At 37.7% G+C, this 24,625-nt stretch overlaps 2 protein-coding genes across 10 annotated transcripts in view; both read right to left on the bottom strand.

Annotated features, from left to right (window-relative positions):
* The window catches only part of POLN (DNA polymerase nu), a 110,638-nt gene extending 86,570 nt beyond the window's left edge, over window positions 1-24,068 (bottom strand). The window contains exons 1-8 of one of the 4 annotated variants that reach the window (XM_066995602.1): window positions 23,999-24,024; window positions 23,665-23,770; window positions 13,868-14,011; window positions 10,409-10,470; window positions 6,237-6,719; window positions 5,593-5,783; window positions 3,108-3,220; window positions 2,454-2,611 (exon numbers count right to left, since the gene is read on the bottom strand). In XM_066995602.1, the coding sequence (XP_066851703.1) occupies window positions 2,454-2,611; window positions 3,108-3,220; window positions 5,593-5,783; window positions 6,237-6,719; window positions 10,409-10,470; window positions 13,868-13,997 (1,137 nt within the window). In that variant the 5' untranslated portion in view covers window positions 13,998-14,011; window positions 23,665-23,770; window positions 23,999-24,024. Of the gene's footprint in view, window positions 1-2,453; window positions 2,612-3,107; window positions 3,221-5,592; window positions 5,784-6,236; window positions 6,720-10,408; window positions 10,471-13,867; window positions 14,012-14,854; window positions 15,402-23,579; window positions 23,771-23,998 lie in introns of those variants that run through there. The other 3 variants (XM_066995606.1, XM_066995601.1, XM_066995603.1) reach the window with 3 other exon arrangements.
* HAUS3 (HAUS augmin like complex subunit 3) lies at window positions 15,598-24,088 on the bottom strand. 6 transcript variants are annotated; one of them, XM_066995608.1, is made up of 5 exons: window positions 23,999-24,088; window positions 21,852-23,371; window positions 20,346-20,782; window positions 18,443-18,668; window positions 15,598-17,168 (listed from the first exon to the last, which is right to left on the bottom strand). In XM_066995608.1, the coding sequence occupies exons 2-5, from the start codon at window positions 22,761-22,763 to the stop codon at window positions 16,935-16,937; spliced, it is 1,809 nt and encodes a 602-aa protein (XP_066851709.1). In that variant the 5' UTR covers window positions 22,764-23,371; window positions 23,999-24,088; the 3' UTR covers window positions 15,598-16,934. The 6 variants fall into 6 exon arrangements, with proteins under 6 accessions (XP_066851709.1, XP_066851712.1, XP_066851711.1 ...); XM_066995611.1 differs by having other exon boundaries at window positions 21,852-22,884; window positions 23,999-24,017; XM_066995610.1 differs by lacking the exon at window positions 23,999-24,088 and adding an exon at window positions 23,665-23,773 and having other exon boundaries at window positions 21,852-22,884.
* Between the last annotated feature and the right edge of the window lie 537 nt (window positions 24,089-24,625).

Below are 24,625 nucleotides of genomic sequence, written 5' to 3' on the forward strand. Positions count from 1 at the left end.
GAAAAGAGGAGGCTGTGTTTAAATGAACATAACAAATGCATCAATGAGGCATGTGTGTTCAAAAAGAACCAGACAACAAAAGAAAGATGATGTCAGCTGAGAGGAGTGATCAGAACAGGTTAAAGAATGCCATTGGTCTACATGCCAAGGTATTTCTCTTCTGACCTCTGTCAGCCCTCCAGTGCCAGCCTTCAGTCTCACAAAAAACTCTACATACCCTCCTACCCACCCATATCATAAATAATAGTTACCACAAGCAACACACTATGAAAAAACCTTGACAGATGGAAGTAGCTTGCTCACCATTTCATCGTGTGAGCTATTTTTTCTACAGCTCTTTCCAAAAAAAGGAGAAAAATCATTTCCTCAGCCTTGGAATGTTGAGAATCCTCAACTCTATTACTCCACTTTGGGGGTAATCTTCGCTGCAAAGAGGTTTTCCTACCACATAGCAAGAAAACAAAACAAAACAAAAAAAAAAAAAACATAGACCTGACTGCAAGAAACCTTGTCCATACCCAGTGATCCTGGAAAAAATGAGCTGTCTGTGAAAGACAGTGCTTTCAGCAACAGCCAGCTTACTTGATCCGTTCTGGAGGTGGAAGTAAGCCCAGTGGCAGGCTTCAAATGACTTCAGGATTCCTTATCAGCAAACGCAGTGATGACAAAAGCAGCATGATGCGTAGCACCCGTTTCAGCAAAGGTTTCAATGGATATGGACTGTGACCACTTTTGTGGAGCCTTTTGGCACAGCACCTTATATACAGACCAGCAAGCAGCACACACTCCATGCTGCAGAGGGGTCTGAGTGAGTAGCCAGAGCTGCAGGCTACAGAATAAAGTAGCTGTCATTCCAAGTATCATGCTGGGTGGACAAGATTAGCAAAATACAGAGGGAGCTAAACTGAAGGTGTGGGGCACAGGACATGATGCATCGCCTGGCCTTGAGCCCTCTGGGAGTACAGAGGACTGTTAGGAACCTATCACCAAAGACAGAGCAAGAAGGCACCAGAAAAATCTGGCAAAAAGATAGGATTCACAGGAAAAATGGTATTGACTGGGCAAACAGAGAAGTCAAACATAAAGCGAGAGGGTCCAGGGAACTAATGAATTGGGTAAGGAATAGGGGGGAGAATAATTAGCATGTTAGAGGGAGGCATAAATAGGGACTTGGATGAAATCAGCATAAAAGGCCCTGGAGGTGGCTGGGGCAAGGAATCAAACTAGACCCAAAGCAGGGAAAGAGGAAAATAAGACTTCAATATTTAACTCAGACGTGGGAATCATGATGAGAAAGCTGAGAAATGAAAACTAAGAATAGATGTGATGTAGAAAGAACAAAAGACTGAGGGAAAATATGGAAAGAAACAAGTTAAGGATGCTGACTCACACGACAGGACAGCACATGTAAAAATAACCTGCAAGTGTATAGCTTCTGTCTGTTTACCTTTCTTTCCATTCCCTACACTAATAGCTTAATTCTTGAAGTAGTTTCTGAACAACAGCAGCTTACAGATAGTGTTTTGAAGTAAACTGGCTTTATTTGTCTCAGAAGGGCCTATGCAGTTGGGTATGTGCTTATATGAGTGAGCTCTGTCCATATTTCAAGTCCACTTGACATCATTGGGTTTGTATCCCAGAAACTCTACAATCATGACATGATTCCTGTGTCTGAATAAGCAACACCTCTGGAAAGTGGAAGGTTTCAAGAAATCACCATTTAGCCTACTGTACACCTATTTTTAAAATTAGTTCCCTCCAACACTAACGCTCTCAACATTCAAACAACCTGTGACAGCTAATGCATCCAGAGTAGAATGCAGTAGCCCAAAATACCAATATCAAAGTTTTATAACATTCAGTAAATAAGTTTCAACAGACAGTAAGACTATTTCTGTACTATTGGGAATAACTTCTCAAGGAGTACATTAAGGATTCTCTCCAAGTAAATCTTCAGATACTGCATACATGTGCTTCTAAGTTCATATTTGACTCCTTCCTATCAGCTTATGATGTGGTACCTTTACCAGAATGTAGTAAGATTCAGTAAAATTCTTAATAATAAACTAAATAAAGGGTATATGTTCACAGGAATTAAGGAGCAAGGCATTAGACATTCTGGAAATGACAGCTGGTATCTGTTTGCAGATAGGTGAAAGAGAAAATATGAGGTTTTATATCAATTTTGTTATTGAACTTTTGGGTATAGATACAGAATTTTGCAACTGTTCCTGGAGAATTTGATCCCATCTTGGTAGAACGCAGTGAACCCTTCCTTCCCCTCTCTCTTTAACATTAGATTTCCAACAAGTAGTATTATAATATTCTTCTTCTACCTGAAAAGTATTATTTATTGAAAAAAATATTTTTTTCAATATTTTGTAGGCAAGAGCAATAATTTCAATATCTCCTTCCTCTTTTAAACCAACCACAATCTAAAACAAACTACTTACCGATGCATTTCTCAAAGTGCCTGTATCTGTATTTTCTGTTTCCATAGAAAAGGATTTTTCAAAATACTTCTGCGTCAAACATTCAAAAGAGGGAACTGTGTCGCTGGGGTTTATCAGCCACGCTGCAATCCTTGGATCTAACACAACGCTATCAGCAACTAAAAAAATAAGTTATTTCTGACAATCAAAATGCTTAAATTACTTCTATATTGAGAAATACTTCTAGAGTTTTGTCTATCTTTCCTTTAGACATACATCATAAATAGACAAGTATTCAAGTGATTTCTAATTTTGACCAGTATGAGCATTGCTCAAGAGGATAGGATGAAATTCTAGAAGAGGAAGTCTTTCTAGGGAACATGAAGCAATTCAACCTTCTCAACTGTAGTCAAGTCTGTTTTAAAAGCTTTTGTTTCCACTGGAATCTAACCTTAAACTATTCTCAAGTCTAAGGAGAAATATGTAATCTTGACATGCCAGCTGTCTGGTAGTAAACCTCTCAAGAAGGGTTTTCTTTTCCATGGTACTAAAATTCTGTTCTCCAATATATTACCTAAACACTAATCTAGTTGCTTCTATACCTTGTAATTTTAACAGAAACATCACAGGCACAGAGATTATAGGATTAGGTCACAGATTGGATTAGACAGTTACCTTGTTTCCAGCTTATTTCATTACCATAAATTTGAAGTACTGTCCTCAGAAAATCTTTTGCATTGAAGCAAATAACTGGACCTTTGTGACGCAGCATTTGAAACAACACTTGCCTGCACGAAAGAAATTTATTAACATGCACTATACTGCTACTAGATTTAGTTAATCCATTTAATTTATTCTTTAACTAGCAACTAATATTAAACTGAACAGCTAATCCAAACATTTCTTTATTCCTTTAAGAATAGAATATTGTATTTGAATATTAAATTCTCGATTCAATTCCTGGAGCTTCATTCTATACTAAATTAAGCATCCTAGCAGGTGACTTACCATGCACTCATAAAGAAAAGAAATCTTTATTTGACACTTGAATTTAAATTCAACCTTAATCTAAAACTGCAACTTGCATCCCTGTTTACTATACGAAATGAGATTGCAGAAGATTGAGTAAATGTAGTAAAATCATGATTTAAAAGCTGTTAGACAATCTAAACTGACCTAATTGCTTAGTGTTAATTTGCTCTTTAAGTCTACTATGCTTCATATCATGCCACATTTTTCCATCATTTATGAAAATGTCTATAGTTCTCATATATTATAATATTATTAGTAAAATCTATGTATAATTCAAATGTGTCATTTTTGTAACCTTTATTTTAGGCGATACGGAAAAACAATTTTTTATAGAATTTGAGTTGATATATCTTTAGTGATATAAAACCAGAGGACCAAGATTTTAGACAGATTATAAATTGTGCAGACCATAAAGTATTACTGTATATAGTTTTGATCCACTGCTAAACAACTACACCGTTCCTAGAAAAATTAGATAAAGCCCATAGGTAATACGCTTATTCAACTTGTTTATTCTTGAGTTCTTATTGTTCAAAAACTTGCTTTATTGATTGTTCTGAACTGAACATAACATCAAAACCGAAGACACTTTATAAAACTAATCATTTTATAATTCCAACATTGCATCTAGAGAAGTACAGGTAAGTGAAGTGATTTGTTTCAAGTCATACAGTGGAGCGGTGCAGAGATGTGATCAGCAAGCAAGTCTAACATCGCGAAAATTAATGCTTTATAATTTAATTCCCCAAATTCAGTAGTTTACAATAAAACAATTATTACTGAAATTTATAAAGTATTCTAAAGAAATTTTAATATGCAACTATTATTTTGAAAGATCAGTCTCATCCCTGCCATTATGGGATACTATTTCAGAGTTAATAATAAGGAATAAAAAAAGATTTTGGCTATGCCAAGTGGAAGTTTAAAATATAATCCTACTTTTAAAAGATTTAATCCAACTATTAAACAGATGCACAAAGCATTTACTTTTTTTTTGCTTGTAGTTTGGATGTAACATTGTTTCTGAATCCTAAGAAAGCCTCATTCATCATCTCAGTCATTAAACAAGCCTATTGCACTCCATGCTCCGAAATTAAAAATACCAACAGGGCTCAAAAAGGATATATATCATAATGATGTCCTGAAACACACTGTGTAAGAAATGCAGTGCAGCAAATGGAAGATAAGTTTTCAAGGTTTTTTTGTTTTGTTTTTTTTTTTGTTGTTGGTTTTTTTTGGAACCGTATAACCATTGTGTGTTCATAAAGCTTTTATAAGTGAATGAGTAGCTATTACTATTACTAAAATTCTAACTCAGAAAAAAAAGTACCACAACCTAACCCCAAGCACCAATACAGGCTGGGCAGAGAATGGACTGAAAGAAACCCTGAGTAGAAAGACCTGGGGGTGTTGGTTGATGAGAAGTTCAACATGAGGCGGCAATGTGCACTTGCAGCCCTGAAAGCCAACCGTGTCCTGAGCTGCATCAAAATCTGCATGGTCAGCAGGGTGAGGGAGGGTACCCCTCTGCTCTGCTCTCATCAGCCCCCACCCAGAGCCCTGCCTTCAGCTCTGGGGCCCCCAGCATAAAAGGGACATGGATGTATTGGAACAAGTCCAGAGGAGGGTCACCAAGATGATCAAAGGGCTGGAGCACCTCTCCTATGATGAGAGGCTGAGGGGGGGTTGGGGTTGTTCAGCCTGGAGAAAAGAAGGCTCTGGGGAGACCTTACAGCAGCCTGCCAGTACCTAAAGGGGGATACACGAAAGGTGGGGAGGGACTCTTTGTCAGGGGGTGCAGTGACAGGACAGGGCATAATGGCTTTAAACTAAAAGATGAAAGATTAAAGAAGAAATTCTTTCCTCAGAGGGTGGTGAGGCACTGGCACAGGCTGCCCAGAGAAGCTGTGGATGCCCCATCCCTGGGGGTGCCCAAGGCCAGGCTGGATGGGGCTTTGGGCAGCCTGGGCTGGTGGGAGGTGTCCCTGCCCATGGCAGTATGGGGTGGAATTAGATGATCTTTAAGGTCCCTTCCAACCCAAACCTTTCTATGAACATTACTGTTGCCAAAAGCAAAATAGTACCGTTGCGAAAAGCAAAATAGTATTTTATTTCTACATGCTCTCACCAAGCAAATTTCTTATGAGCCTGTGCTTCTTGTTCCCAAAGAGGTGACCATTCAGTTTTTAAATAAATTAATTTGTCACTTCCATCAGCAGCATTCCAAGTACGGTCACTTGAAGAGTAACGGGGAGAACAAAGACGATCTGTCTGGTTCTTCACTAATATAACAATTCCTTTTACTGATGAAGTTAAGACCTGTTAAGTATAATTAAAGTGGTTTCTGACAGATTTTATGCAATTCTATAAAGAAAACTTCCCAAGTATTTTACCATATGAGTGTCATCACATACACTACGGTTACTGCACACACCATTGACAGAATAGAGAAGCAGACAAAAGCATCTTTTAAACCCAAATCCACCGTACAAAGAAGAAAAATATTCAAGCAGTCTCACTAGAAGTACACTTATGACTGTTTAGTCCAAGTGGTTCCATTTACTTTAAATTTTACTTTGTAGAAAAATAAGATGTAGTCAGAAATATTAAGTTTTACCCCATTTTGCTTTTATATTTTTGTAAGCAAGAATATCCAAAACTGGTCTGGATTCCATGCTCCCAATGAACATACTTTTTTGTTTATTGGAGTCATATGTACAGTTCAAATGGTTCCACAAAACTGCCTCTAAACAAAACGCATCATTCACTAACCTGCTCTGAGTTGAGCTGTGAAGAACCATCTTGAAATATCATAGTAGTTACAAAAGCCACTGCCTGCTCTACATTTGCAAGCAGTTCTCTTTTTTCTTCATATCCCAAACTCCTGATATCACAAGGATAATTTTCAGAAAATTCTGCTTCTCTGGAAGTCCAGTTATATCTTCTTTCATGTGAAGCATAGTTCTTTACAGGTAATCTTTTTTTCTCCAAATGACATGTAGGTACATCTTGCTTTCTTTTAAGGGGAGTAGCTACATTCTTTTCACCATCCTTAAGTTTTCTTTCCTCTACTGAAAGATTTTTTTCGCTGTATCCCCATTTAGGCAAGTCTAAATCCTGGTAATAGCTCAGTATTTTGGTAGCTTGATAAGAAAGTATTTCACTGGTACGTACTGTCCTGACTTTCTGACCAGCAGTATTTCTTGCAGGGCTGGCAGATGATTTTAATAATGCAATTGTGGAATCATTAATTTCCTGGAAAAATCAAATTTTTCAGTGAACTAATTATTCAACTTATTAGGAAACAAAAATAAACATCCCTGAGTTAATTCAGAAAGCTTTTCAGGAAGTGATGCTGTACAAAAGAAAAAAAATTTTAGTGATATCACCAAAACAGACAGTTTAGGGGAACTCTATCACATAGGCCAAAATTCAAGCATATATCAGTAAAAAATGATTGTGTTGATTTATGTTGCTGGCATCCAAAACCACCACCATTTTTTTTTTTGCTTGTTGTTACACCAACAATGTACACTGCCTTTTTTTTTGCTTGTTGTTAGTCCAACACTAACAATGCCAAATAAGCTACTGGACTAGATGGCTCTTGTTGTTAGTCTTCCACAGTGACTAGGTCATTAGTGAGCTTTGTGTGAAGGGAGAGGTGACCTTTCATTTTCATCTTTAGCTTCAATATTCAAAGGGTTCTTTTGTTTGTTTGTTTTTTGGCAAGGGACCACAATAACTGCTGTGGAAATTCTGAGTCTACTGAATTTCCACTGACTTTTCCAAAAAATTTACAGGATTGCAAGACACAGTAAGAATTCATAGGAAAGTTGCATAGAAGGTGCACCTTATTATCACGTGTATGGCTAAGTATTATACTCTATTCTGTTTAAACCACTATGCCCCCAACATCTTTCATATTCCACGCATTTCCCTGCATCCTTTTATAGCAGTTAAAAAAATGCTGCTATTAAAGAGCCTCAAGCAAGAAATTGCATGGTAACATAACAATTCTAACCCTTCATCCTTGATTTCCTTCAAAAACGTCCTTGGTATACTACTGGCCCTTGTATTTTTTTGCTGTTTATTTTGCTAGTTTCTTCTACACTGTCTTCAGCCAAGAGGGATTCTTTGTCTTGTGGTCTTTACAAAACGCAAATTCTGTAAAGTTGCAGGATGTTTAGTTGTCTCCTTCATACTGTTGTTTAGCCATACTGCTCCCACACCCAGAGAGGTTTGTTTTAAGCCTCCAATATTCTGTTTTGGATAAGTCCTTATTACCTAAAAATGTTTTGCTTTTGGAGGGGAAACACCCTATACTTTCTTTTAAAAGCTCCTTCCTTTTTATGCAATTTCCTTTTTGAAATGAAGCATTCCTGTAGTGACTCATCTATCTTTAGTGCCTCAGGAAGACTGTAGTCCCTGTCAGGGCATCTTCCAGCAGGAATATTCTGATCTTACACAGAATCAAATCAAAAGCAGTTTTTCCTCCGAATTCTTTAACTGCTTGGCAAAGCAGTTGTATTCTCAGTTTTAGTCTTAGCACCATGCATCAGCATAACATTTACATACATCATTGCAAAGTAACTGAAGGCTCTCAATTACTACATTTTCTGCTCTTGTAGAATCACCAGCCTCCTTCAGTACCTCTGTCATTCCAAAAACTGGGGCCTTCTTGCTTTAAAAGAACCACAAGTTACTGCTGTGCAGACCTCACATCAAGAACAAGACAACCATTTCCACTGATTAAAGGATATCATCCATTTCTATTCACTCTGTTGTTTGAGCAAACCAGAACGGCAAAGCCAATACTTTTTTGTTGGTGGTTTGTAATATTCCTTAACCAAGATCCCATTTTCCCAAACCTCAGAACTATGGAATCAAAGGATGAAAAAGCCTTAGACTAGATAAGAACACACTTCACAGGATCAGCTTTACAGAAAAAAAGAAGTACAATTAAAAGGTTTTAAGTAAACAGAAAAAGATTTGGTAGCAGCAAAAGCGTAATTAAAATGAATAGTGATTGTTCTGAAAGACGACAAATAAATTGGACTTAGGCAAAGCTAATCACAAAGGGAACACTAAAAAAGCTACCGTAAGTGGAAAAATATTAGCACAGAAAGACTGTTCAAGAACTGTAGACAGACAGCTAATCCACTTAAGTGTATGCTCCAGTCAAAGCACAAATAGTTTGTATTGTTTAACAGATAGTAGAATTTGAATTAGGACACTGAAGTAATTATAGAATCAGGAATAAGTAATTCTCTTTTAAAAGATCAAAAATAAGAACAAAGCAAATTTAATTATCAAGTCAGAATAATATAGTTGGAACTACAATTAACCGCAGAGAGGAGCAGCAGCTTCTGGGAAGAACTGATCGTCTATTAGAAATAGTGACATAGCTGTGTGACAACAGGCTTTCTAAGTCAGAGGATGTCGTTCCATAATTTATGTGGATGTAGAAGAATTTCATTAGATCTGGTGTGTCAAAATTAGCTCCTCAATGTTACAAAAAGAGGTTCCACTACTACATATGTTCATCCATTTCTTAAGTCATTCTCCTCATGCCTATAGACAAGTCAATTAAATCTGCAGAAAACTACCTCACAACGCACACAAAAAGCAAACTTTTCTGCTTCACAAGGAACCTGAACAGACTTGCAGAAGCATGCACCATGGACCAGTCAGAGTAAGGAAGGCTGTGAGATCTGCACTTGGGATGGGAGCTCACTTTTAATATCCACAGCTCATTTGACCAACTTCATAGTCCCCAATCACAGTCTAAGTCGGGTCTGCCCCAGTTATCCATCATTCTTGGCTGGCACTTGCATGCACATTAAACTAACTTCAGGGAGATAATTCCACCAAAAATTAAACTTCCTAAAAACAAAGACATTTTTCATGAGAAACAGCTCACTTTATGATTAGGTAACAACTAGTACCAGCCTGTGGAAGGATCAGAAATGTGGAACAAGAACAAGTGGAAAAGGAGGAATGGGTGATGAGACACTGTCACGGTGCTGCAAACTGACAACTTGAAGAGATTAATCCTACGAGCAACAAGTACAGAACAGAAAAAGTGATGTAGCACTAGCAACGCTAAAGAAAAAACAGTTAACATCTGTGGAAAGCAGTACAGCCAACAAGAAAAGAGCAGTAATCTCTTAAATATGTTTTTTCTAGTATCAATGAGGAAATGTATTTTTATTCCCAGACCTTTCTCTTTTTTTCTGGTGAAAAAGAAAAAACACAAACCAAAATAAAAGATCTGCTTCAAGAATTCTTTATTTTGAAAAAAAAAAAGAAAAAAGAAAAGTCTTGTCCTTCTGTAATGGACGAAAGTAGTGGTTTCCTGTATGAATACATTCGGGTAAAAAATGATGCCTAAAGCTTCATCCATGCAGTTGCACTAAGGGCATTTAGTAGATAGAACGATGCATTAATTTAACACAGCTTATGTAGAGGACATAGTACCTAGTGGCTGTACTGTATTCCCCATGGGCATTATATGGGCCATGCTAGTTATGATGAGGTGACAATTTTACATTGAGGTGACGATTTACAAAACATAAGCCACTTCACTACTACTATGAAAAGCAGCGTGCTGTAATTTGGGGGATTTTTTTGGATGCCAGTGATTGTTCATGTTCAGTGACTGAGGTTTGACAACATTTCTATTCCTTAGTAACTATCTAAATGTGTCAACCTCATTTATTTCAGATCAATCACAAAAGACTTTGTATAAATAGGAAAAGTGGGGCCAAGACTCTCAAAGGTAAGTAGATGCCAAGTGCAAAATAAGACTAAAGAGGAAAGTTGTTTGAACCATCAGAATATGCAATGTACTGTGATAAAACCTGTTACGAAAGAGCCAGTCAATAACTTCAAAACTTCCATTAAAGAGTGGCTTTTTAAGTAGTCTTTTATCTTAGTGTGCTTGCCTTTTCATTTTTCAGATGTGAATCCTTATCACCTAGCTTATTTTCCTCAGTCTTCTCTATACCTTTAAAAAAAAAAAGAAAACATTTTACAGTACAAATGAACCTGAGATCAATGCATACAGCTTTGGTTACATACAATGTTACATTACCAACACTTTTACCAAACTTAAAATAATTGCAATCAAGTTTTCCATGGCAACTGTTTTCCTCAAATTAATATCAGTCAAGTTCAAAATGGCTCTGCAGGTTCCTGAACATGCACATGCAAAAGCATGCTCTGTCCCCATGAAGAGAAAGTTACATTCAGCTTTGCTACACAGCAGACAAACATTTTTCATAGTATTCAGTAGAAGCATTACTATAATATTTTAAGAATGCATACCACCTTCTTTCAAGAAAACACATCCCTTTTTGGTCAAAGTAAAGATAAGGGCATGAGCAAGAAAAAAGCAAAACACTTCACACAGTTGAACTTGGTGTTAGACAGTATTATTCTCTAAAATATTCTTCAGGAATATACTTTATTCACAAATGCATCTTTAACTTACCATGCCCTAGAGAAAACTGACCGGGCTTCACTGGGAGGTTAATTTTTTCACATTGTTCATTCTCCCAAGAGAACGGGTATTGTAAGACCAGACGAGAACAGAGAGCAAGGAAAATTCAGACTTATCAAATAGACAGAAAGGTAATAAAGACCAGCACCCCAACAAGGAGGAGGATTACTGTTAGAGCTGGGCCTAAGACAGAGCCCTGAGGCACAGCACAGCTGTTCTCCTGGGCCCACCACCAAACTACCAGCAATAGTCGGCCTACAGTTCTGAAAGTTTAAGGAAGCTTTGTAAATACACCTCAGAAGTCTGCACCACGCTCAATGAAGAGGCTAAGACATGCCTTCTCTTTCCTGCACTCAACGTGGCCCAATAGCCCCAAGAAGAGGGGAAGCAAGTGAATAAAAGAACAAGGGCTAACAGACTAGCAGTATTTACAGATTCAGTAGGGACAATAGGAGGAGCCAGGCAATGCAGAACTCTCATGAAGTGCACGGCCCTCCAGAGTTTGTAATTACAAGTCCTTTATCTCTAGATCCTTCTACTGCCCAGCCAAAAAAAGCACTCCTGGGCAAAATACGCATTTTGTCCCTTTCTAACTGTTGGCCGCACAGGGTCCATTCCACTGCTGCTTTCAACTACAAAATTTGTATTACTAGCAGCTAGACACATTCTGAATCTAACAAGCTGCCACACGATATCAAACAACGTGTAAGGGGATCTTTTTGCATTTACTGAAACTGTATTCTAAAAAGTTTTGACGAGGTAAAGCAGGATCCTATATTTAAAAGACTAATAAAAAAATTTAAAAGACTACCTCAGTCTCCAGAAGAAACTAAGCTTATTACTTTATAATATCACAAGCAGGTTCAGTTATTTTATCTCCAGCTTTGCCCCCTAACCTGAACTGTTAGAACAGTGAATACGGTATACCTGAATTTACAGTGTCAAACATTTTAGGTCTGGTTTTCTTGACACTTCCCACAACAATAAAAGAATCATTTAACAACAGCAATGTGAGTCTACAGTCAGTGCTTTTAATCACTTCATGGCTAGATACTTTTTCTCAACAAATACACCCTCCAGAGAAGATTACATTGCTCTCCTTCAGCACACAGTGCTCAGTACGACCGGTATCTAAATCGCCACACCACCTCGAATTCCTGGTTCATGAAAAAGTATCACCAGATGGCAGTAGAAACCCATCCTTGCATTCAAACTTACTGCTGGATGGAACTATTACAAGCGCTACTGCCAAGATGACCACAATTTCACCCATGAGTTCAACATCACAGATATTTGTCTTATTTGAATCCAATATTTACCTTTTGAAGACAGACTTTCCAATTAAGTAGAATTGAAACTTTAAAGATCTTATCAATAAAATACAGTCCAATATAGCCATAAACAGACCAACTTTTGTTGGTTTTGTTTTGGTGTGGTTTTTTGTTTGTTTTAAGGCAAACTTTTTTTTCCTCCACAGATCCATGCTTTGATCAGCTCAAGCTACATATACAGGCACTTTCCTAAAACTAATTCAAATTATAAGTTTGTTCTTAAGTCTGTAGACTAGAAGCAATCGTAATTACTATAAGGGAAACAAAAAAAGCTAGTCATGTGACATGCTGCCACTAAATGCTTACACTGTTCTTTCAATACTCAGTGAAAAAGGATTTAGGAACACTACAAGACTGCAATTACAATTGGCTAAAAATACCAGACATCGTCATTGTACTTTTAAAGAAAGAGAATCTCTCATTTTACTGCTTGACAGAGTGAATGGATCAAGAGCAGACAACATAACACTATACAGACATCACAGAGAAGGGAGAGCTCCCATATCTATGACGGAAAACATTTAACAGAGAAAATGACAGGGTAGCAAGAGAAGTAGAAAAGCAATTAAATCGAGGCTGAAAGGAGATCTCACTTTCTTTAAAATAACCTGGTTTTTGGTTTTCACATTAAGATGAATGTATTCCATATGTCTTCAAATGCGCATCACCAATTTACATAGCAATGAGCTACTACCCTTTTCACCGCTACACCATCAGGCTCCACTAATCCACTATCTTACTAGTGAACGAAGAGCCTGAGCTACTATTCTTATAAAAACGAACACCATATAAACAAGAACAAATGCAATATTTAAATCTTAGTTTTAAATCCTGTTGACCAGATAATGTTCCAGGATCTAGTTCTCCAGAGAAAACAGAGAACAGAAATTAAGCAAACCTCAAAAATTCTACTTCCTTCCAGAGCTACATGATTGAACTATGAAATACACAGAATTGAGAATTAAAAAAAGTCTCCTTGAAAAACCTCACTAGTATCCACTACATTCTGAGTATGATGCTGGGCTTTGCCCAGAGTCAGAGATCTGCTGAGGGACTTTTAATATTACCTAATTTGCTCTACAATTTGGACTTTTGTTCACTTTTCCCCCTAGAATTTCACAAAGAGTGAGTTGGTAATGAGCATGTATTTAAAGAACAGACTAGTCTGGAGAACTCACTGGCCTCCTTGCAACTTCCCAGTACCTCTAGTGATATTTAAGTATCTAGTCCAGATTCAAGTTAACATACATTTAGTTTACAGTATTAGTTAATTAACAGTTTGAGATTCTCATCTGTTTTTATACCACATAGCAGGAACAGGTTAGGAAGGATAAAAAAAAGCAATGAAATACAGGGTACTGGCAATATCTTAGTTCCCTGCACTCACACAGCATCATTTAACCAGAAGAGTCCCAGCAAATGCCACAGTTAAAGCTCAATTCATTTTCTAAACCTAGAAACACTCAGTTTTCTTTTTAAATAGGGACTAGAGGTTTGATATTGTTGTTCGTTTGCATTTCAGTTTTTCCAACTGAAAATATAGACACTTAAACAGATCAAAATTTACTCACTCTGGTTATTTTTTCTGCTAGTCTGAATTCCTGTAGGAACAGACTGTAAAGCTGACATAATCCTCTGAGCAGCATCAGATAAAGGCACTTCAGAAATCTCACATCCTATATATGATGTGTAATGTTCCATTTTTATGGTTATACCTAAACATGAAATACACATGAATTACGCATGCTATCAGGGTCACAAAACAGTCTGCACTTAACATTCTTTTCAAGTTAAAGACAAAATATAGTGAATACGTTCAGCCCTTCATTCTCCTTAACAAAAACTAGTCAGGGAGGAAATGTTTTCTAAGTATTGTAATAATAATTAGCAAATTCTACTCATTTACAAAGCCTATTAAGTGAAACTTCTTTGAAATACAAGGTTTTAATACACTGATTAAAATTAAACAGTCTTTTTAAGTACAGCTAAATTCTAATAAAAGAATGATAAAACAAGAATTATCCTTTGTGTTGGAAATACTTCCCCCTCAACATCTTTAAATTAGTTTATATCTAGCGTATCCATGCATTTACTGCTGGTGGTACTCAGGTTTTAAATCAATAAAAAAAGTCTTTCAAGAGGTACCTGCCAAAATAGCACCAACACAAGATGAAAGCAGTGTTACTATCAAGATACACAAAGATTAATGATATATGTATTTTCTGAAATAGCACAAAAGACCTCTATTCCTTAAATTTTGTAAAATTGATGTAGTCAAGTAACATTAAATAGTATTACTATATTTTTTGTCAATTTAAGGTCAGCAACATCTAAAGTCTCAACGAGCTGAGTGCAGCTATTACTGTTCTAGATTTTATCCTTTGTTCCCCTCCCAAAGCATCTGCTTTTAAAGTTGTCCCATAGCCACGTTCTATAATGCACACAAAAAACTTGTAGCCCCTAGGTACAACACATATAGGAAAATGAGAAACAGAAGGCATCCATACTGACGTCTTTCTTGACTTTATAGTTGGAACGGAACAATGCATAAAACTTACCACAAACACAAGGTATCTATGCAATATTTTCAAAATATTTGCATCAAGCAAACATTTCCTTCTGTTTACATGGAAGTATTTTTTCTCAGCTCAAGACCATAGGCAGATTGCAATTCTGAAGTACAAACATTTGTATCCAGATTCAAAGAAGAACATCCATCGAGCTGCATTAAATCTTGCTTGATAGCTGTCTAGCTCAATAAGGTCAATTTTTTTGTTTGAACTCACATATGCACTACTTTAAACATTTCATAATAATCTTAATTCTGAAGCCAATTATCAGTTGGAGAACTGATGTTGCAAAAGACAAAAAAGCATCTCAAAATTCTAGTTTGTAAGGATTTAGTCTGAAACAGAAAAGAAACAAGACTAAACTTCAGCACGGTATAGCACAGGGCTTACAAAGCTTAAGCACAGTAATATAGGGAGGTATCCTTGGATCCCCAGGATACTTGTGGTCATAGCCCTTGCAAGGAAAGAACTCATACCAGATGATGCAAAGTCACAAAGAACTGACTGACTTTCATGGAACCTAATGAAGGATATGGTAGAAAAAACAAAAACACAGTTTGTAGAAGGCACTCTAGAGGGAAAGCTGGTTTGCTTATTCTCAAATTGCATGCAGAAGAGGGAGGGAGGCAGAATGGCTCTCCTTTCCCTGACATTCATGAGTATCATACACCTTCTCCAAACCTTCATAATTAGGAGTGACATTGCTTTCCTACTCAGGGTAAAAACATATCCTGACTTCTCAGGGTGGGAAGCAGCAGCCTTCAAACTCTGGGGCATATCAAAATGAGAACCTAGCAGACTAAATACAAACAAGACACCAGGCATGAGAATATATGTCTAAAACCAACATACAGATTTGTGGTAAATATCGACAACACTGAACTTGTAGTGTTTGGCATTTAATAATAATAAACAATGTACGGAGCTAAACAGCATGACATACAGATATAAAGATATACAACCAGTAAGTTAAAAATTACACATTTAAAAATAAGTTATACTCTTATATAAAAGTTTGAAGTCTGCAGTCAAAATAGTTTTAAGAAAACTGTCACTAAATTTAAAGGAAATTATCTAGCCTTCATCAATACATACAACACTTGCAAGCAGGCATGGCTGATGCCATCAAAAATATGTAAGACTGGAACTTATCATACTATAAAGGTGTATCTATTTCCACTGGTGTATTAGGAAGCTACAAAAAAGTTTGATAAATGGTCTAACAATGTCAGTGAAAGCAGAAGTATGAAAGCATTAAGACTCTGACTTCAAATGCCTATCATTATAAATCGCATACAGAGAACTGCATGCAGTTATGCCAAAACTGGTCTTAAGTCCAAAAGGTAAATTTTAAATACATTTTCTCTGAAAAGCCTGGCATAAGTATAGACTAGTTTCAATGGAGAGGATAGGCCATAATTTAAGACATATCAAAGTGGTCATTAAAAAAAAAAAAAGAGGTCTTGGTACTTGAAACAGATTCTGGTATATATTTCAACATGTTCCCATATATCAAAAATATCTGTTCTTAGGGGAACTGTAAAGGAGAAACAGAATTTCTGCCTCAGAAACCTTTTCCCTTCAGAAGAAAGGGCACTACATTCATGTTCCAAAATCTGGAATGACTCTTACACACTTTTTTTCTTTTCAGTTCACCTATTCAGAGGTTCTTATCACGCAAGAAAACTGATCTCAGGGGTATGAAGCTTTCTTCTGTGCTATGCTGTATGCCCTGGAAATCAATATACAGGTTAGCAAAGGAGCAGCCTGCATGTAATTCATTCAACCAACCAAAGAATTAATTCATATCAAAGAAGCCAAATCAAAGAACTTGGACAGAATCGTGATTTGAACTCAGTGACCAGATGCCAATAGCTGTAAAGCAACACAAAATCCAAACTTGGTAACTGTGGCAGCTAAACATCCATTGCAATGACAGACAAATGTTAGCCTTAACAAGCTAACATGCATCATTCCATAAACTTGTGGACTGTTTACACTGACATGTTTTCCTATCTGAAGAGTACGCTGAACGTTAAACACTAAGAACTTCACCAGTGGTGAAATTCTAATTTCCCAGGCCACTGGCTTTAGCCTCCGACTGCCGCTCGAGCTTCTCCACCAACTCTTTCAAGTGATCTTCGTCTTTGAAAAAATACACATACAAGTTTCTTTCCATCTGATGCAACTTATTGGACTCTAAAAAGTTTCTCTTTGACTTCAAATCAGCAATAAGATCCATAATGAGTTGATTTAGTTTATTTAAATCAGCCTCCAGTTGATTAAACTGTTCAGTAAGTTCCTAATAAAAAAATACAAAACAAGAGTTAGTCTTACATTGTTAATACACTAGCTGAACTAAAAATATGAAAGGCTTTTGCTTTTGGAAACCACTTTCCTTGGTGAGTGAAAAATCATTAGAAACAGAAAACAAAGAGGCGATAAATTCAATTTATGTAGCTTTTGAGCTACATGTATTCACATCAGGTCCTGAAAATGTAATTTCACTTACTTGTTTACTAAAATAGATGAGTTAAGACCATAAGAATCTGGTCTAAATGGATGGTTGAAAGACACTTCAATACAGTTTTCACAGCAAGGTAAAAGCGAACAAACAAAAAAACAATTCAATTTTAAAATGAAAAAATCAGTTAGCGACTACAATTTTCCCAGCTGTCAATCTTACAACAGTTCAGTGCAGGTAGACTAGTCATCTACTTATACATTATTTCCTTTTTAAGGGAGTTAAATTACTTTTCCTGAGAAACAGTATCAATAGAAAAAAGGCATCATTGTTTTAAGAGGTAACTTTAATCAATAAAAAGTTTGTTGATGGATACAACAACCTGTAATCCCTAAATACACATTGTTCCAATTCCAAAGTTTAATTTTTTTGACAAAACTGTTCTAGATGTTGCAAATTCAGTTGGCAAATGGAAGTGTTAAAAATAAATATTTTTGTAACTATTTCGTAACAAAAGTCTTCCCTCATTCTACTTTTAAGATATCTACAATTGCTTACTTGCTTATGTCAAGCAATATCTAACAATCCCTATTCCCTTTTAAACGAGGCTGTAAAAGGGATACCCAAGAGCTCTGTAGCAGAATTGTCCTACTACAACTGTCCTTCAAAATTTTGATAACTTTATTTCATCCACACAAGTCACCCAGGGGTAGGCCTTTTAAGAGGCTGAACCATACTACTCAGGTAGTACGCGGCAAAAGACGCCTGTCTGAAATAAATAGAAATTTAAGTGAATTTTCCAGTGATATATCCAGAAGACATTTTCCACACCATGGACTTACCAGTAGTACATGACTGCATATACCTTTGAAAGAAATTAAGAGTTAGATGCAACTATTTGCTCAAAACCAAGAAATTATCACCTGCCAACATATACAAAACCTAACATTTCCTAGGAACAATGTAACTACCAGCCCACCATCATGAAGGCAACATTCGCTGCTGTCATGCTGTAGCCAGTTTGTGTCCCCAGCCTTCATACTACATTTGTCTCAGTAAAAGAACATGACAGGCATGAACATTATAATTTTAGTAACTACATAAGGACATACCCGACTACTGAATAGTAGCTGATTTCCTCCACAATACAGAGCATCACGAAGGGTATTTACATCACTATCTAGTTTGGACAACAAGAGAGACTGTTCTTGAGAAGACACTGCTAGCTGGTCTTGTGCTGCAACACAATCCTGCATTAACTTCTGAGCCATCTGCTGCAGGCTTTTGTATGTTTTAAACAATTGCTTTTTATTTCCTCCTTCCAGAAGCTGGTATAGCCTGTAACAAAAAGTTAGACACAGTGTTTTTAAGGTTACCTAAGCATTCCCAGCATTACTAGTCAAGAGAATATTTTCCTGTTGAAGTCAGACTGAGGACTACCAAAGGACAGGACTGCTCAGGGTACTCTTGATATACTGCTGTATCTCCCACTGATTTCATGATTCCATCTATATATAGCTCATGAATGATTAATAGGACTCCAAATATTCCGACCTTATAAGCAACAGCAATGAAATACTGAAGTAGCAGTTAATGAGCACACAACGAATACCAATAGAAGGTGACAACATATGCTTTTGCAAACTATTTCACTACACTTCAAGCACAGCAAAATAAGTTTTTTTGTTGTTGTTTTTTTTTAAATGCTAAAAGACAGAGGGCTTCAGTGGCCAGTGAGAAATGAGAAATCTTTATGAAATTTTCAAGCTTACCAGACTGTTTCCCATCTTGCATTTACAAAGAGACAGCTAAGGAATTCTACAATTAGTTGAGCCATGCAGAAGACAGCAATACTTTACTACACCAAACAGTACCTTTACACTACGTCAGGAACAGTCTCATACAGTTACTGATAACTTTGCTCAGTTGCTACTGCCACCTCTGCTTACCAAAATCTTTAGGAGTTGAGCCCCCGTAAAGAATCAGATTGGATTTATTAAGAGCAGGAGCTATATTTCAAGAGTAACTGAGTTTCTTTGAAGTGTCTTCTGCTTACTAAACATTTAGGGTTTACAACTCTTTCAACTTCCTTTCACAGTCATGAATACTAAGGCCTGCCTTTTTAAAGAAAAAAAAGTGAAAAGCAGCCAGATAACATTGTGATTTAGTCGTGTGGAGACTTAATAATAAACCTGAACAACAATGTTACAAGTTGTCAACACACACACACAAACCTGGAGCAAAATTAACGCTACCTAATGCTGGCAATCAAGTGAGTCTGTGCAAGACTAAACTATCACTTAACATAACAGCTATTAAAAACACACACTTGAAAGAAGGGGGAAAAGCCTAACATTTAAACAAATATTATAGAACACACCATCTGAAAAGGTTTTGAGTCTTGAAGTGACAGCAACACAACACACATTTCTACTGTATCACCCGGGCTACAGGGAAACTTCGTTACTTAGATGTTGAAAGGAATCTACATGGGCAAGAGGACACAGAGGCCAGACAGCAAGGCAAGCAGCAGCAATGAGCTAACCACATTTCAGATCTGCCTGGCATAGTTCCTCTCCTCTACCACATGGGGGTTTTTGCAGGCTAAGCTGATGAGGCCAGGGATATCATCTGGGAAATCACTTCTTAGCAGCTCTCTGCATCTACACTTCTGGAGTAACTTTCAAAGAGTCCTAGGTCTGTACACCATTTAAGAGAGGTTTCGCTATAACCATTCAATATATTCTCAACGTTGCTTAGGAGTGCTCTGGCAACACAAACAAAACCGATACTTGAACAGTTTTCCTTAGTCAAACCTGGAAAGAGCCTCTAAGGATAAGCAAGAGGCAAATCTCCTATCCCGAAGGCTTCGGTTTTGGAAGCATTCAAAATACAAAGTAGCTATAGCAAGCAACTAATAACTTAGCAATGGAGATGGCTTCGCTTACCAAAGCCTTTATCTCCCCAACTTTATTTCAAAATAAGCCAAAGTTCAATAGCAGCTGTAACACTCACCTACGAGAGAAGTCATCCTTTGGACCAATAGTTTTTCTCGGTTGTGCGGGTTGAGCGAGCTCCGATAACACCTCTAGTCTCTGTTGCAACTCGTTACTGCTCTGTTTCAGAGATTCTAGCAAATTGTCAAGTTGACGGTGCACGTCTTTATGTTTCTTCAACTCAATTTCATAGGCCAGCTGAATAAGTTCAAATGATGCTTTCTGTCTTAGCAAATGGCTGCAGATTTCATCTTGTTTAGAAGCAAAACAGTCCTGCCGAGCAATCTCACGATCCAGGTCTGCTTTCACCACTGGCACACTCAGCAGTTGTGCGTGCTCTTTCAAAAGAGAAGGCAGTTCTTCATTGTTTAGCTGAGCTATATGTCGCTCAATTGTTGCAATTTCACCTTTCAAACTAGATATTTTGGCCTCAAGGTTTTCTTGTTTTCCAACACCCTGCATAAAGCAAAATATTTGTCAATTTCCGTCACGTTTCCCTCACACTTTTATATCACTTCCCTAACACATTTCTTCAGTTCACAGAAGAATCGTGCATGTATGTGAAAGTCATCACATCTACAAAATCGAGAACTCTGCAAGAAGCTTTACAGAACTTAGCAACATAAGGCAATTAAAGATTTAAAATGCAGATATCAAACAAGCTTCAATAAATAACGATTCAGCCCTATTGCAGGGCCATTAAACAGTTTATTGTGGAAAAATCAGAGAAGCTGTATTTTACTTCACATCCAGATTTCAAACAAGTCTAATTGAAATTTCACATGCAAACATGTTTTTATATTCAGCTGGATGGCAATCAGTACTGCAACCAGAAGCAATCTTTTTCAAATTAATCCATCAAGCCCTATATGCTAAGCACACATAGATGAAAAATATACTTACAGGGGTTAGTCCTCAACTGTGACAAACTAGTTTTCTTTTTTCTCTTACAACTCCTTCACATTCTTAACTTCCATTAGTCAGATCTAACTGTCACTCACTGAGACCTCTCTGGGTTTCAGCTGCCCACTTCACTTATTTGGTATCTAAAAACATGCCACCACAGTGTCTCCATATTACAGGTTTCTGAGTTTCAAAATCATTAGTGAACTAAAACTTTAAGTTTTTGCTATGGAACACGAACAAGAACATATTTATCATATTAGTTGCCCTATACTATAAAATTTCAACTAAAGTTATGGCTTTGATTGTTGTACAAACAAGGGAAACAGTTACAATTTGAAATTTCAGAGTTTAACAAAACTAGGAAGGTATTACTAGGTTCTCGTTTTTCAAGGCAATAAATTCTGGAAGGAAGAATTAAAGGCACTCTGCCACACCGAGCAGTTTCTAACCATAGACATTGAAGCTATTTCACAAGAGCAAGAATAAAATTTCATAAAAATGCAATTTCACTACATAAAAAAAGTGGAAATAACAATAACTCAGCAGTTCTTTTTACTAGATGCAGCTGAACATGCCTCTCTGTTTAAAACTCCACCTTATATCATCTTTTGTGGCTTACCTTGTTCTTTACGGACTTGAGCATGCTCTCTGCACACTGTATAGCTGAATTCATGCTTTCTTCTTTAGCTTCCATTTGAATTAGCTGATGTTGAGCACAAATATACGCCATCTGGAGCCTGGCCACCTCATGACTCTCCTCATAAGCTCCGTTAGCTTCATCACAAGTGACTGGTTTGCTCTTATCCCTGAGCTGACCACTGTCTTCGTGCACATTTTCAAACAGTTCAGACATACCTGGATAAAAATGCTTTTTAGCGTATGAGGTGAGCGCTGCAGTGCACTGTTCTTCCTGAGACAAATACTTGTCCAAGGAAAGCTGGGAAAAAAACACAAGATGCGAACCTGCCCCTTGTTCTGAATCTGAAGCAGTGAAGAAAGAGGCCAATTTCTTAACTCCATCCATAAGAGAGAGCAGATCGTTGTCAAGCTTATTATTTGCTGCAGTAAACATTGCCAGCCCTTCTTTCAGATCTTTAAGTGCTTCGTCCTCTTTGCTTTTTAATGCCTGTAACATACTGCTGTTCTCAGAAATCATCAGCTGAAGCTTATTATGCCGATGAATTTGAAGATCTTTTATCTTCTGAAGAGTTTGAAGCTCATCCTCTAATTTCTTAAGTTCCTCCTTCTCCTCCTCCTGGCTCTGTGAATCCACGGGCTTACAGGTTTTAAGGACTTCATCTAGTGCATTTCCTTCTAAAATGGGCTTACCAGACTCAAGAAGATTATTAAAATCTTGCAGTTCTTTTCCAGATACCACGTGCTGCTCATTTACATTTCCACAAAACCACTCCAGAAATGATCTGTCTTCCAAAGACTCAAACATCCAGTCAAAGTCTTCTCCATTAAGCTCATCAGCTTTTGGATATCCAATTTTCTTAAGAGTTTCCACAAAGTCCTTTCCACAGCTCATGATTAAAGTATTTTTCAAAGCAGAAAAGATCCAAATACACGAAAAAAACTAGAGCATTATTCCAGTGAGGGTTTTTTTGTTGTTGTTTTACATTAACATTCAGTATTTTAATTAAAAGGGTCTGTACAACAGAAAGGAAGTGTCAGATCACTTCAGAAAACCAAATACTATTCTGGGCTAGAGCAGTTATTGAAAGACTAGAAACCAGTTTTAATGTCAGGGATGTTTAATGTCAGGATAATTTGTCCTGATTTGATGACCAAAGTATTTTTAACAGTGAAATCCCAGATCTTTGCAAACACTTACATGTTTGCTTAATCAACACAAGTTTACCACTAAAATAGAGTTTTACCAGTGATTCAAAATTAACAGGTGTAAAATACCAAGTAATTCATTGGCTTGCAAAAGTGTTTTACTCATACAATTTTCCTTACATTAAATTAAAAAATAAATCTTTTTAACTCTTCCAAAACAAGGGGAAGCTTTCAGCTTGCTCTAAAAACAAAGTTAAATATTAGAACACACTTAAAATCTTGTTTAGTTTTTTTTTTTTAAGCTTCAGCAGCAAGCAGAATCTTGTCTTCTAAGCCTTCGTTTTAAAGTTTCCTCTGCAAATAGAACAAGAAGCCCTTTAACATAAAAATATCAAAGCATAAGCTCTTTGGCCATTTATGAAAAAAATAAATTACACTCTGATTAAGTATTCTAGTCACAATTCAAAATCTACAAGCAAAAGGAGCGCAATCCCCAGCCAACAACCTACCAGCTTTGGGATCTTAGTATAGCCAAAAGATAAGAAAGAACAGGATAAATCACCAAGAATTTCAGGTCTGCGTTATTTTGGCAGTGTCCAGATTGTTTTAAGCTTGATATTACTTAACACGGAGGTTGTAAAACGTACATTTCACCAGGAAAACCTCAGCTTGTCAGCCAGCCAGGAAGACATGAGCGTTGAAAAAAGAAACGCACCCTTCTGAAATCCGTGTTTCTAAGTCAGCTTGGAGATTCTATATATAACAATAATAATAAAAAGCACAAAGAGAACTCGTTACACAAGCTACCCGTCACGGGGCAGCCCTGTCTTAACAGGCGTACCTCCAAAAAGAAGTCGATAAAAACCACACACAGCTTTAGGTTCGCCCACACCTATCTCTAAGCCATGGAGAACCCCCAGAAGGCTTTACTTATTAAATAAATAAACCACCCCTAAGAAGGGGGCGGCCGCCGGTACTCACCGCAGGGGCTGAGGCGCTGAGGGGAGGTGGGGGGTGAGGGGCGGGGGCAGGGGGCGGCCGTTGAGCGGCGCCAACGGCTCAAACCGCCCGCCACGCGCCACGCTCGCGCGGCCTCCACTGCGCCTGCGCGCCGCTCCTTTCCCGCCCACCCGATGGGCGTGGCTAAGGCGAGCCCGCGCGGGGATTGGCCCGCTGCGCTGCTGACGTCAGGCGGGCGGGCTCTCCTCGGGCAGCGGCTGTTGGGTCGCCTCAGTGGGGCCGCCCTTGTCAGGGCGGGCGGTTCCTTGGAGGGGGGTGGTTGCTGCTCCTCTTCCGCTCACCTCAGGGATTTATGGGGGGCTTGGTGCGCCTAGCGGGTCGTGAGGAGAGCGGGGGCAGTGCTCTCTCCTATTTAACTTGGCTCAGTGTTGAACAAACCCACGGTCTCAGACCCTTGTGTTCACCAGGCTCCCTGAAGCTGAGATGTGGCGGGGGGGCTGTCATTATCCTGTAGAGGTGTACCCATAAGGCGACTTTCAGAACAATGTAGCCAAATAAAACAAAAAACAACACTTCCTCAGTTGCTTTTTAACCCATCTTCATTTCATTAAGTGACCCTTGGCTCCCGCATTGCAGGATTTGGTGAAC

The sequence above is a fragment of the Anser cygnoides genome, chromosome 4 (genome assembly GCF_040182565.1).
Source record: "Anser cygnoides isolate HZ-2024a breed goose chromosome 4, Taihu_goose_T2T_genome, whole genome shotgun sequence".
Taxonomy (NCBI): Eukaryota; Metazoa; Chordata; class Aves; order Anseriformes; family Anatidae; genus Anser; species Anser cygnoides.